The 15946-nt window shown below is 35.1% G+C and overlaps 1 protein-coding gene across 1 annotated transcript; it reads right to left on the reverse strand.

Annotated features, from left to right (window-relative positions):
* Window positions 1-7318: 7318 nt before the first annotated feature.
* On the reverse strand, window positions 7319-15361 carry LOC127086074 (choline/ethanolaminephosphotransferase 1). The gene is made up of 19 exons (XM_051026762.1): window positions 15159-15361; window positions 13828-13970; window positions 13182-13191; window positions 13027-13077; window positions 12659-12736; window positions 12387-12462; window positions 12272-12294; window positions 12089-12189; window positions 11540-11634; window positions 11387-11455; window positions 10749-10818; window positions 9484-9547; window positions 9367-9407; window positions 9173-9257; window positions 8582-8644; window positions 8136-8194; window positions 7995-8047; window positions 7725-7797; window positions 7319-7641 (listed from the first exon to the last, which is right to left on the reverse strand). Exons 2-19 carry the CDS (start codon window positions 13959-13961, stop codon window positions 7620-7622), a joined length of 1167 nt encoding a protein of 388 aa, XP_050882719.1. The 5' UTR covers window positions 13962-13970; window positions 15159-15361; the 3' UTR covers window positions 7319-7619.
* Between the last annotated feature and the right edge of the window lie 585 nt (window positions 15362-15946).

Here is a 15946-nt window from a genome sequence, read left to right on the forward strand (position 1 = left end):
GTTATATTTTGTTTACGTGTATTCAGATGAAGATTTAAGCCATACAATTCATAGGCAAAAAAATGACGTATATAAATCCAGATGGTTCAAATGTCATATATAAATAAAGTCGAATACAATGATAAAGTAGAATGAGGTGAAAACAAAATACAATCCATAGTACAAATACTGTATATTATTGCACTACTGTGTATGTCAGACAACATCTCATTTGCCTTCTTGGGCTCCTCAGCCATCAATCTCGTCACCCTTCGGTGCTGTCTCCGGTACATCAATGTCCCTCGTGCCTTCATCTTGATGGAATCTAGGATCTATCTCACATCAGACTCATCAAAGAAGATACATTTGTTAATGTCTGACTGCGCAACCTACACTATGTAATGACATATAGGCAAGACATTCTTAGCATAATCTAATTGTGCATGTTCCTCCTCTAGAATCACCCGATGAGTTGGCCTCGATGGATCTCCTAGAGCAGCATGCACCATATACGGATGTGACACCCTGAAGAACCACCTGATGCACCCGTCGACGTAACTCTAGTCGTTCACAGTTATGGTACTTTGTGTCTTCTCCGGTACCAGATGACTCATAATCATCAAATATTGCATCTATTTGTCTACGTGTTAAAGCAGGAGGAGCAGAAACAACAGGGCGTCTAGGAATGGTCTAAGTGTAGTCGAACTTCCGCATGACGCGCTTGGGAAGATGAGTAGCAGTGAGACATGATCTGCAGGCCAATCATCCAGAGTATAGCACTATCTCATCAAATGGTTGTGTCTCGCGGTGATCGACATAGTTGTTGAAGTGCATGTCCTCGACGACCAAGCGGTCAAGATACACTTTTAACGGCTTAGTCGCCTGATTCCCTCTGAGCGGGGTAAATGCAGTAGCACGTGACATATCCTCAGTGTAAGTCAGTATATTCTCCCATCCGGAGATGCGTGGGAAGTGCTGGAAGATCCAAGCCTAAAAAGTTTGGAACACACGAATCATAAGTAAGGCGTTGTAAAAATGAAATGAAAATGACACAAAAATATTAAAATACCAAAAAATATTACCGTCAGTAGTGTGATACTGCTTGTGACCTGCTTCGTCTTCCACCTACAGCCTCTGATAACTTCGAGTACAAGTAGACCAAACAAGCGGCCCCCCGATTGTACTCATGTATCTGCTCGAAATCCTTAAAGTACCGTGGGTAGATGACATCTATATAAGTGGCACTCTTGTCCATAAAATCGCATAAAATCAAATATAGTAAGTATGTTCTCATAGCATGCGCTCTATGAAGCCCCACCTGCTCGCCATCACTTGTAGCCTTATGTGCTCTATGGAGTTCATCTGTATATACATTTTTCATGTATTCAAACCTAGCATGAGTCCCCCTGGTTCTATCCAACTCCTCATTCGTCTTCGTTGGGTCAACCCTTAAATAGTCTACCATCATCTCAAGTGCTTCTTATTTTGTAATTCTCCCATGATCTAGAAGTCTCCTTTTGATCGGAAGATGTAGCAAACACGATATATCGTCGAGTGTGATAGACATCTCATCAAGCGAGATGTGAAATGACGAGGTCTTTAAGTGTCACCTCTCCATGAATGCATTAAGCATCCTGTGGTTAACCGTAATATAACCGGTCATGCACAAGGCCTTCATCCCAGATAGGGACAAAGCTGCCTGAAATCAACCCCCATTCGGCCGAGACAAGCTAGTAATCTTTCGCCTGTGGTTAATAAACTTCAACGAATCACGGTCCTGCAGAAAAGAAAAATCAATGTCAAAAACTTGTCAATTAAAATAAACGTAAATTAAAATGAATGAATCCAACTAATGTTATCTCTCCATCCCAAATATGTATGGCATTATAGTTTGGATACAAAGGCAATAGTGGCAACTCCACAGGGCCTCCTCCAAATGCATATGGCTCAGCATTCTCAGTAGTCTCACCATCTGGAGGTGGCACTGGCTAAGCAACATCAGTAGTAGGAGGTGGCACTGACTTAGAAGCATCAGCAGTAGGAGGTGTCTGCGGTGTCACCGATGACTCGGGTACCTCTGGCGTCTGAAATGGTGAAATCTGGCACTTGCGGAAGGATGGAGGAAATGATGTATCGATAGGTGAAACTTGTCTCCTACGGGAAGAAGAAGATGGAGAAGTATAAGAAGAAGCATGAACCCCGGAAGTAGATGTCTTTGCATGGCCAGAGGAAACAGAAGCCTCTGAAACCTGACTCTTCTCCCGCCGCACTGATGCATGTTAGGCAACCCTCCAATGCCTCAGTCTATCGTGTCTATCAACCATAATGTGTGTAAGTTAAAGTAAACCAGATAATTAGTGCAAGCAAACAACACTACAAGCAAGAAAATCAAAAGAAGAAAGACTGAAAAAATTCTGGAGATGCATCTTCGATTATTGAAAAACTTAAACGTTGAAAATTTTCAGAGATGCGGGTACGTCAATGGCGCCAATACACATGCAAACACAAAAAAATAATGATTTGATCATCATTTTCAACCAATAAATATGTTTTACACTATGTCTAGACTATCTTTCATGCAGTTTCTACTCATTTCTAACCTTAATCGTCAATTTCTACTCATTTACGCAAAAACTCAAACTTTTCAAAACATCAAAAAATTTACAATTTTTCACTTTGCTTCAATGTTGGATGATGTTTATGATGTTGATTGAAGATCCTTTGGAGCTAGGTTGTTTGATTTTGGACTTAGTGATGAGAAAAAAATTGAGAGTTTGAAAAGGTTATGAGAAATATCATAAATAAAGAAGGAGAATGGTTCTGACGCGATATAAACTCCAATGAAGATGCATCTCCGGGACATTTTAACGTTAACTGAGAATTGGATGCATTCGGAGATGCATCTTCGAAATCTATGAGCATTTAAGTATTTTCACATGATACCTAAATAACATAGAGTGCATTAAGAAATTTGCTTAAATTTCCTTACCCAATTCACATTCACCTACTTATGTAGATGCTTCAATCCCTATTTTGCAATCTGTTAAGAATATGTTATCAATCAATTAGTATTGATTGATATTCAATTAGTCATAATTGTAATTGATATTATTTCCTATTGTATATTCCCTATTTGCATATAAATATACACCATGTGTGATCATATTAGACACACAGAGATACAATTACACTATGGTATCTAGAGTTGGTTGACCTACTGTCTTCCACAAAATAAAAATAAATTTTTCTTTTTCTTTTTCTTTCCGGCCACCCACATCGCCGCCGCTCCTCCTATCGACTTTTCGGCGAGATTCCTATACGCCGGAATCGTCTCCTACAGATCGGCCAGATTCATTGCCTTCCGCCGCCGCACGCGTCCACACACGTCTCTCCTTCATCGCACGTGAATCTCACGCGCCGGACAATTAGTCGCGCATCCGATGCCCCCAGCCGTCGCCGTTTTTCTAGATCTGCTTTCGGTTTTTCGTTCCGAGCCATCAAATATCATGGGAGATACTGATTCCATCATGTTCACTAAAATTCCCGCCGCTGATTACAATGATTTCCTCCAATACAAAGCAGCCCATCAACAATCATCATCTGCCGCTGTTGCTCAGTCGGGTAATCCTGTAGCTTTTGTCTCTACATCTTCACTTGGTCCTTGGGTCCTTGACTCTGGTGCATCTGATCATATGACTGGTAATAAATTTCTTTTATCTCATTTGTCTTATTCTGATTCTTTGCCTTCTGTCACTGTGGCGGATGGTTCTAAAGTCAAAGTTCAAGGCCTTGGTCAGGCACATCCACTTCCAAACTTGTCTTTAGAGTCTGTCCTTTACATTCCTGGTTGTCCCTTTAATCTAATATCTGTTCACAAGCTTATTCGTACTCTTGATTGTTCAGTTCTTTTTAATGCTAATTCTGTTCATATCCAGGATCGACGTACAGGACGGACGATTGGAGCAGGGAGTGAAGCTGGAGGATTATATCATCTTTCTCCACCGGTGGCCTGTGCTTCTATTGCTTCTCAAGAACTCACACATCAACGTTTGGGTTACCCTAGTCAAAATAAAATGCGTCTTTTAGTTCCTTGTCTTTCTAAGCTTTCTTCTTTTGAGTGTCAGTCCTGTCAATTAGGCAAACATACGCGTAGTACTTATTGTCAACGAGTAAATAAAAGTGTTGCATCACCTTTTGCTTTAGTTCACTCTGATATTTGGGGTCCTAGTCGTGTGAAGTCTACTTTAGGATACTATTACTTTGTAACGTTCATCGACGATTACTCACGATGCACTTGGTTATTTCTAATGAAAAATCGTTCAGATGTTTTCCGTATATTCCAAGAGTTTTATGTTGATATTAAAAACCAGTTTAATACTACCATTAAAACTTTACACACAGATAATGCTCGTGAATATATGTCATCCCAGTTTCAATCTTTTTTAACATTACAGGGAATTATTCACCAATCATCATGTGCTCATACACCACAACAGAACGGTGTTGCTGAACGGAAGAATCGTCATTTAGTTGAAACTGCACGGACTCTTCTTCTTCACCACAATGTACCCTCTCGTTTTTGGGGTGATGCTCTCCTCACCGCATGTCACCTTATCAACCGAATGCCTTCCTCGGTCCTTCAAGATCAGATTCCATACTCTATCTTGAATCCGGAACACGATCTCTACCCCATTCCCCTTCGTGTGTTTGGTTGCACATGCTTTGTTCATGATCTTAATCCAGGTAAAGACAAACTTTCCGCTAAATCTCTCAAATGTATTTTTCTAGGCTACTCACGTATACAAAAGGGATATCGTTGTTTTTGTCCTCAACTTCAACGGTACATTGTCTCTTCCGATGTAACATTTTTTGAAGGTTCTCCTTTTTTCTCTGCCTCTTCGTCCTCCCAGGAGATTTGTAATTTAGATGATCAAGATATCCCTTCTGTCATCCCCACACCCATTAAACCTCCTTTGCAGGTATATCAGCGACGCAAAATGCGTCCATCGGCAGTTAGAGATGATATTGATCCACCAGCACCATCTCCTACTCCAATTGTTCCTCCAGCTACGTCACCTGAACTTGACCTTCCAATAGCGTTACGAAAAGGTATTCGATCTCATAATCCAAATCCTAAATATGTTTGTGCTTTAAATTATGACCGTCTATCTACTTCCTATGTTTCTTTTGTGTCTGCTTTGGATTCTGTGTCTATTCCTAAGTCTACAGGTGAAGCTATGACTGATCCCAATTGGCGTCAGGCGATGGTGGAAGAAATGACTGCATTGCATTCAAATAACACTTGGGACATTGTTCCTTTACCTCCAGACAAAACTATAGTGGGTTGTCGATGGGTTTATATAGTGAAAATTGGACCAGATGGTCAGATTGATCGTTTTAAAGCTCGTTTGGTAGCCAAGGGATACACACAAATATTTGGCCTTGATTATGGTGACACCTTTTCTCCAGTGGCCAAGATTAGTTTAGTCCGTCTCTTCCTTGCATTGGCTGCTATTAATCATTGGTCGCTTCATCAGTTGGATATTAAAAATGCATTCTTACACGGAGAATTGGAGGAGGAAGTGCATATGGATCAACCTCCAGGTTTTACTATTCCTGGTAACTCAAGATTTGTTTGTCGGCTCAATCGATCTCTTTATGGGCTAAAACAATCTCCATGTGCTTGGTTTGGTCGCTTCAGCTCTGCCTTGATACAGTTTGGTATGACTAGATGTGAAGCAGATCATTCTGTTTTCTTCCTTCACTCTTCCAACGGACAACACATCTTTCTTGTGGTTTATGTTGATGACATTGTTATCACTGGAGACGATACAGCCGGTATTCAGCGAGCCAAAACTCATCTTTTCAAAAACTTTCAGACAAAAGATTTGGGTCCACTCAGATACTTCTTAGGTATTGAGGTTGCACAGTCCTCATCAGGCATTGCAATTAACCAACGTAAGTATGCATTAGACATCCTAACTGAAACTGGTATGCTTGACTGTCGTCCAATTGATACTCCTATGGATCCCAATGTCAAGCTTCTTCCGGGTCAGGGGGAGTTGTTGAAAGACCCGGGAAGATATCGACGTCTAATGGGTAGACTCAATTATCTTACCGTCACCAGACCGGATATTACTTTTGCAGTGAGTTAATGCTCCTTGTGATACTCATTGGAATGCCGTTATTCGGATTCTCAGATATATAAAGAATGCACCAGGAAAAGGCCTATTATATGAAGATAAGGGTGATGCTAAAATCATTTGTTACTCAGATGCAGATTGGGCAGGATCACCGTCGGATAGGAGATCCACTTCTGGATATTGTGTTCTTATTGGAGGAAATATGATCTCATGGAGAAGCAAGAAACAAAACACATTTGCATTATCTAGTGCTGAAGCTGAATATCGGGCTATGGCAGCAGCCTCAAAAGAACTTGCTTGGCTTAAGAATTTGCTCTCAGAACTTAGGTTCGGTGACCTTCAGAACACAAAACTCATATGCGACAATCAAGCGGCACTCCACATTGCGTCCAATCCGGTTTCCCATGAACGGACCAAGCACATAGAAATAGATTGTCACTATGTAAGAGACAAGGTACTGTCGGGAGAAATAACCACGGAATTTGTCAAATTTGAAGATCAATTGGCTGATACGTTTACCAAGTCTCTCAAGGATTCTCAAGTGAATTATATTTGTAACAAGCTCGGATCATACAATATATACGATCCGGCTTGAGGGGGAGTGTTAAGAATATGTTATCAATCAATTAGTATTGATTGATATTCAATTAGTCATAATTGTAATTGATATTATTTCCTATTGTATATTCCCTATTTGCATATAAATATACACCATGTGTGATCATATTAGACACACAGAGATACAATTACAATACAATCCATAAAATCTAATACTATTGCCCAATCATTCTCACCTTCTTCCTTTTCACCAATCACACACTCTGCTGCACCTTCAAGAACTCCTTCTCCCTTGATTCCCTCAATCTATGCAGCACCTACACACTCAACTTTATCCTCTCCGGTCACAAATCCTGTGCTTTATTTATGGGATTTTCTTTTCATTTCATTTTTTTTCTAGGCAAAAACAAATTGTATGTTTATATGAAAACTAGAGTGGCAGAAAACCATAGAAAATTTGTTGATGATGAATGGATATGTCTATATGTTTGGTTACTCCATCTAATCAACTTTACAACTGAATCCTTGTCATTGTTGTTATGCCAAATCAACCAAAGACTTCAAAACCATCACTAAAAATAATAAAATTGCTCAGGAAAAAAAAAGGAAGAAAGGAGAAGGAATACAATAGAATAGAATGACAAAAAAATATTGCACATAAATTTGAGCCCCCACTTCATGGGAATCATTGTTATTTTCAATCCCATACTTACGAAATGATATCATGAGAATACAAAAGTTATTTCTTAGGATTCTTCTGCACTTTTGAATAAAATTTTACAACCTAGTAGCATAGAAATACACATTCCCTATTCATATATTCTCAAGAGTACAACTAGATTACTTGAAACAAACACACATGTTTAATGAAAATGTTAGTTTACAGCCTTAGAAATGGACACAACTCCTGTAAGAAAAAGAAAGAAATCTTCGGTAATTTCAAGCTTCTTTCCTAGTTATCCTGCAATCAAACAAAAACCAAGACACTTATAATCAACACGTTGTTCTCAATAAAATAAATAATCTAATGCTAGTAATATATACCTGAAGCAGTATATTCCGAGTGCGTCTGTAATTTCACGAATGACAGATGTTGCGAAATGCATGTATAGTGATCCTGTGTTTGCAGAAACAGAGTATCAAACAAGAGAAATTAAGCTTTTATTTAAAACTCGGTCATTCAGATACTACTATATTTTTTTAATTATATCAGATTTTTGCGAACAATTTGTCTTTGACTATAGTTCATTAACCACTTCAGTTCAATCACTTGATTATATTACTGTTTTTTATAGAAAAGAAAAGTAGTTTTACCTGTAAAAGCACAGTAACCAAGAACAACTAGTCTCTCATTAACTAACGGAACCCTGCCAAAAATGTAAATACGTGATGGTCATAAATCAACATAAACCACATCTATCAACGTAATTTAGAAGGTAAAATCAAAGTGTGTACCCGTCGTTTAGCCTTGATGCGAGCGCATTAGCAATGGCGAACGGGAGATACACGAGGGACTGTAAAAGATAAATAACACTTGCATCAATTATCTTTGAGTAATAAACTTCAACAATTGATCACTTGAATGAAATCGGATGATAAGATCAACCGAAATGTTTTCATCGAGCTAACATTTTCGTTGTCACTCATCAATGGACTCGTTATGAACGGTGCATGTCTAAATAATAATATGACTATTATTATATAATGAAAGATACATTTCAGCATTAGATTCTGATATGAAAACAACAATAACAAAGCTTTTTCTCACTAGGTGGGGTCAAAATCATAGATCAAACGAAAGCATAATTAAATTTAAAGCTAGACTTTACCAATATGGAAAGAAAAAAAAAGGCATCTTAAAAAGATTGAGAAAGTAATATCCAAATAAAACAGCTTAATACCAGGCACATTCCAGTTTTTAAGCCCTTTGGTTCTTCACAGAAGTGAGCCAAAATCATCCTTCCCTGCAAAATTAAGCTTTCCTCAGACGAGTTTATAACACAGAAGTTAAATTGTTTGCAAAAGGAAGCTAAATGCAAGATACATAATTTTAGAAGTATACGTACAAAAAAAAAGGGTAAGGGGAACATAAACCTAATACAAGAATAGAAGCAAGGAAAGAACTCCTATTTCAAATTATGTGTTAGCAACATGTAAAATTGTCATGGCCATATTGTTGAATGAATAGCAATATATCTCTATAGCAACAATGCTCTAAATCTAACTGAAAGAGGATCTATGATTTGCTCAAAAACATGAAAAGAATAATTTAATGGATATCAAAGACAAAATAAATTAATTAATCTGACCCTGTTTAAATCTATACACTTTCCAAAGAACCAAAGAAAATTGACACTAATGAACAGTAACTAGCTAAGACAGCTACAAAAGATAGATAATGACATAAAAAAGGCAGTTAACTATAAAAACCAGAGAAGAAAAATGATGCCTTAAACAATATTTTTTTCAGATTTATGTTGCGGATATCTTACCACGAGATATCCAAAAGCAAGTCCTGTTCCCATAACAACTAAATGTGGATAACTAGCTATGATGTCAGAAGGTGACAAATAATCCCTGCACCAAAACCACTCAAGCTTATTTATACAAAAAATATATTAAAAACGAAATGTGCATATCTTCCAAACAAACTGGAAAAAACGATGCATCTTGAACTGAAGTATACCATACAAGCACTCCACCAACAAGGACAACAAATGGGTAAAGCTGCCCAAAAAAAAAGCACACGTCAAAAAAGAAAACCAGATTACAGGAGAAGAATTACATTAAGAATAGATGTTACCATTGCCAATGCAAGGAGCATACTTCTATTTTTAGCCTTCACAACCTTATGAACATTACGAACACTGCATTGAAGCAAAAGATAATGTTAACATTTGGAAAAACCTCTTCATCAAATAACTCAGAACACAATATATAGAAACACAAGGATCAATTTGCTCTTAAAATGTTGTACACTCTTTGTTGCTTACATGAATGATTTAAGAAATAGAATTCTAGACATCCAAAAAATATCACTAAAAGAATATAAAAGATAAGAATGAAGAATGTCTTAATCCTATACCTGCATTCAAATTATACGGTTTAGGTAATAGTAAAAGAGAGAATGAGAGAACAGAAGCTCAAAGAAATAGCATATCAAATTGATATATGTAATATGTGATACAAAGTATAACTAGAAAAAAAATTCATTCAAACAATCAAGCACATCAAGCTCCAAACTACATTTCGAAGGTTGAAACATAAAAAAAAACTACACATCCTAACATGTCAGAAAAAGTTGAAAATAACCTGATGAGCAGAGGTAGCAGGTGAGAGTTACAATGACGGCACTACTTCTACCATCAAAGAATCTGGGGATGGTGTGGTTAGTTAGTTGAAAAGATGTGCAAAGAAGGGTAGATCAAACATCCACAGTTCCAGAAGAGAAAGGGAGAAGTGAAATTGAGGAAAAATCTAGCATTTTGATGGTTGGAATTTCTCATGGCCAAAACATGGCGAAGCAGTCATGGGAAAGAAAGCTTGTGGAAATAAAATATTCAAAATATTAGAGTACATAGGGAACTCAGTAGTGGAGTGAGTATGGGATAGGTCCCAAAGAATTTATCAATCTGATACTGAGTGGAAAATTATATGTTTTAGGTAAGGAAGGAGAAAATGAATGAATAGATTATATGCTCAAAAAAATAGGACATTACATTGTTATGATATATTATGAGGTGATACTAGTACTAGACTTCAAATCCTAATCAATTATGGAGAGAGATCAAGAAATCTAACAAAATCAGGAAAAAATCCTACATGAACATCTAAGGTACTCTTAAATATAATAAAGATATATGACATTTCAGACTTTAACAACTTGAATCTACAATTTTAGCCCATTAATGCTAATAGTGTAACTAGTAACATAATAAAAAGTCAACCTGAAAGAATTTATTTTGGATTAAAGACTTAGAAAAGAATTCAGAAATTTATGCCAATGACTAACAGCATACTGTGCATACTAGTATACATTAAAGTTCAATGGTTTAAACTAATACATACTTGAATATGACAGTTGGGATAACACCAAAAACTACCATCAAACCCAAAGCAGCACTGTATGTTGGGACATCTGAAATCAAGAATAAAATCAAAATCAAGTAATAATATATCAAGAAAGAAACTACACAGCAATGAGGCTAACAATAAATAGACCCACAATCATTTTTCAAATTTCAGTCTACCATGTCACCATAAGCCTGTGTAGCCGAGCTCATTCTGGAAAACATATCGAACACACCCCACTTATTTATTTCATCGTCCAAACTACACAGCCTTCACTTTATTAGAGTAAAACAAAATTGCATTTTTTAAATCACGCAGATCCCAAGCTCGTACAAGATAAGCAAGCATCTGAACTAGCAAGGACAGTGAACAAGCAAAATTAAGAGTTGGATTGAAAATGAGAACATGGGCCGATAGATCTAATATTTCTTACATAGTAAACTGTTAAATGAACAAATATTAGTCTCCATATAAAAATTCTTATTAGGGGGTATATACATGAAACTGGGGTACAAGTATAATAGTTATCGCAAATAGCATTAAAAAATAGAGATATTTAACCCATTATCCCAAGTATAGAAAGAAGACCATTGTCTCAAATATTTAAAGAACGCCATATAAAGACACAGCCTTACCCGCAATAAAAGGCAACCAGTTCAAAAAAGGCAAAGACTTTCCAAATTGTTGAGCCCACCACTCAGCACCTGTAGAAAAATAATAACAATTGTAATATGATTGAGTTTTAAGCATTTATAATCTTAAAAAACAAAGCTCAAAGAAAGGCATACCCACGATAGCAGTGAAAAAGTGAGCAAGGTATATTAGCATAAGACCCTCAGTAGGTCCGTTTACAACAGGCAGTATAAGTGTATTGATGAAATAGCTGCATCCAAAACATTCATAAGAAAAACAATATGCTCCACAGACTGCAGTGTATAATGCTGTATGACTTTTTAATAAAAGCTTAAATAATACTACCTCTGAGCCTAAATATACAACCCTCTTGATATTTTTCCACATCCCTTCTTATAGAACCTCTTTCAAACTCTCTACTGCATAAATTATTTCTTTACCAATATATTCGTAACTATGTTACATCTTTTTTCTACAATCTATAATAAATACTATAATGAAAATATAAACTAATTATATCTTCTTAAGGGTAAATTTGTAAAACAATAGTAATTGTCAAAAATTTAATATTACTACTAACTTTAAAATTTCTGTGATTTAGCCAATTAGGTCTTATGATTAGGGATGGAGGTAGTATTGTTTAAAAAAATACGATGCAATGTAACATATTGACTACTGAATATAAATTGATCAAAATAACTTACTACTCCCAGGTTGCTCCAAAAAATGTAATTGCAGATATTAACCACCACCAGAAAGTACTTCTTCCACACATGGCTGTGCTCCCAAAAGCAAGTGCTTCAAGCTGAAAATTAGTTCTTATAGATGATTGACTTTATTTTCTTTTAATGGTTTGAAAACAATAACCAAAGCTAAGAGAGACATACTGCACAAGCAAGTGCATCACACCCTGCAATGCAATTGAAAATATCTTCATTAATAACATAAAGGTGTATACATGATGAAAAACAATACAATGAAAAAAATGATGAGGAAAATAACCATGATCAAACAGCTCCCCCAATGGGCTTGAAGAATTGGTTCGTCTAGCTTGCTTCCCATCAACAGCATCAAATGTCTAACAAGTAAATACAGACATAAACATATATATAAATACACTTATATAAGCCCTTGTCGAAAAATAAACACACGTATAATGAAAACAATAACCAAATTAATTACGGAAATCAATGGAAACTTAGGCATCATATACTCAGTCCAACAGAAGATTGAGACTAAGTGAGCAAGCACCACGATATGAGAAGTTAACCAACCTGGTACAAAAACAGAAGTATCCCGTGTGCTACATGAACCCATCTTGGAGGAGCTGAGTCCAATTGAGGTGAGTATACCTGGAAAAATAATGAAATTTCAGTGTGGTGGATAAGAAATTCACTTTCAACACAACCATTCAAACTACATCCAAATTTCCTTCGATGACTGTGTAAGAAACACTTACAAAAAAGAAAAACTCAATAAAGCGTGAAATCAACAGCAATCTTAAAGATACCTTATATATTTGTTTGTACAAATTGCAAATTTTATTATATATGAATTGGCAAAATGAAATTGTTGAGACATTGCAAAATTATCCCTATTATATGATTTCAACTTTATGAAGCAAAAAGATTAATGGACTCACATAGCCAAGCAACACAGATATTAGTAAGAACATAAATCCTGTCAGAGTTATCTGCAACCAAACAATTTTAAAAAAATCAGTGCCAAGATTATATGTTATATAATAAGAGTAACAATTACAAATGATACTAAAAAAAAATGGAAGCAGTGGTTTACCAAGTTTGGTCTGCAAAATGTTGCAGAATGCCAAAATGCCAAGTGATGAGGAAAAAGAAAACAAAAAATGTAGAAGTTAGTGAATGAAAAAATTAAAACTAAAATCGTAGAATAATTAAACCCAAATGTCTACAGAAGAATAAATGATGGTGATGCCCCCATGAATGAGTTTTCGTGTGGTAAAAGTCAGTAAACGCAAAGCGTCTACTTATAGTTTTAGAATTTAAGGAAAAATGGCATTTATCCTAAAACTATATGTTCTAATCGTTGATCACTTTTATAAACTTCATATAACTCTTGATTCAGAATGAGAAACTTTACCTCTTTTCATTCCCTCCAAAACTCTATATACCTTAAGGCTATGCCTAACTTTGTGTTGTTCATTCAAATAACCGGTGATGATAGTATTAAGATGAAGATACATATCAATGATAATATATTAATACATTATCATTGATATGTATAAAAACAAGAAAAATTCCATAGAATAACAAAGCTAAATTTTCACGTACAAATTTCATAATATGATTTATCATCCTTGAACTGAGGAGATTTTTTAATTATTATGAAGTTATAAAATAACTAAGTTATAAGTTTATAACAAAAAAAAAAAGCAACCTTAGTGTGAAATGAAAGAAGTACTTACGGCATCCATAGGGGAAACAAATTAACAAACCAACACCAAAAGGGCTGTAGTACATATTTGGCCACATAGGAATGATCTACGCCACTATATTTATGTCGATGCAGAGCTGTAACCCCATGAGGCCCGATATACATTCTGCAAAACTACGCAATATACTTCAAGTTCATGTTTAACCTTAGCACAACATACTGAAATTTGAAGAATAAATTGACCAAAAAACTATAGGAACTAACAGAATAATAACAACAACAAACACGTGTACATAACACACAGAAAAAGAAAACTATAAAGCAGGAAAATACATTGCAGATCATCAATTATTAAATTATTAGAAATACAGTGATTCTGTCTATAAATAGACAGTCAAGTACATATGTTGTATTCACTGACTGAACAAAAAAATTGTAACTGATAGCTAAAAGAAATGCACTGGCAAGACAAATTAACATAAGAATTACAGCCTTTCTTGGTTGGTTTTATTTGAATTTATCTCCTGATATAAGCAATTGTGAGACTGTTTGGGCAAGCCTCTGGAAAAAGCTTATGAGCTCTGTTTTCAGCTTATTTCCATAAGCTCTTGGGACAGCATATGAAAACAACATATAGCTTATAGGAAAACAATTAAGTTATACTTTATCTTGTATTATAGAAAAACTTATACATAAGCACTTATATATTATAAACACTTCTACTATATATATGCTTACTTAAGCTGCTCATCCAAATCGATCAGCGTATGTTTGGTTTAGGTTTTGGAAAAGCCAAAGCAACTTTAGAAGTGTAGAATTGATTTTGGAATGATTTTGAGGCGTTCGGTTCTTCTTAAGTATAATTGATTCTGCCTCCATAACTGATTCTACTTGAAGCTAAAATTTATAGTTTTTGAGTTTAAACGTGATTTTTACATTGAATTTTGCATAAAGTTATCGAAAAATAAATCACTTTACTTTCAACTCACATTTAACCAAAATCAGTTTTACATAATCAATTCACTCAAAATCAACATAATCAACTATGTGAACTAAAAATGGAATGATTCATCTTACAGTAAACACAGTGATCCTCTCTTAATTCATTCAAATTCCAAAGTACAAACAGAATAGAGTAATCCAGAACAGCAATTTCATGTGATCTAAATTCTAAGCAATTCATCAAATCTTCAGCAACACAAAAAAAGAAGTAAAATGCTTGCTCACAGCAACTACTCAACAGAAATGCATGAAAAAAATCCATGAATCGTAGGTAAAGACAAATTGAACTGTGAGATATAAATAAGGTAAGAAAAAGACGAAATGAAAGCGTGAATTATGGCGAAAATGAAGAAGATGTACCTGATTTGAGAAGGTGAGATTGAAATGGCGGAAGCAGTTAGAGGCTGAGAAGGTTTAACCTAAGTGTGAGATGGAATCAAATTCGAATCTAGAAAAGTAGAGTGATCGTAACATGTGAATGAGAAGAGAGTGTTCGTTTTTTAATCACTTTTTACTTTATTAAATACCACACTTGTTATAGTTAATACACGTTTAAGTCACTTTTTAGTTTAGCATAATCTTTACATCTAATCATGTAATGTGAAGGATTAATCTTTACATCCACATATGCAATACAGATATGGGTCTTTTTTATTTTAAAAGATGGGTATGAAACCAGCAATTGAAATACTAATATCATCCCAAATCCTCGAATACATTCCATTCATAATTTAGAAATATTTTATTTTGATAATTTATACTATTAATTATTTTATTTTATTATAATATTTTAGTTTATATTTAAAATATCTTAAATATGTTATTGACCGATTAGATCAACCTTGAATCTTCTTGAGTCGATTATATCTATCATGACCAATCATCGAGATATCTCGCTTCTTTCAATATTAATATATGAAAGTTTTCATCATTATGATCTCAAAAGATATCAATTTTTAAATACATCCAACAACTCTTCACAAATGAAGGCGAATAAATAGTAAATTCGTTATTTTCATATATATATATATATATATATATATATATATATATATATATATATATATATATATATATATATATATATATATATATATATATATATATATATATATATATATATATATTATGCGCCAAATTGAACTGAG

The sequence above is a fragment of the Lathyrus oleraceus genome, chromosome 5 (assembly GCF_024323335.1).
Source record: "Lathyrus oleraceus cultivar Zhongwan6 chromosome 5, CAAS_Psat_ZW6_1.0, whole genome shotgun sequence".
Lineage (NCBI taxonomy): Eukaryota > Viridiplantae > Streptophyta > Magnoliopsida > Fabales > Fabaceae > Lathyrus > Lathyrus oleraceus.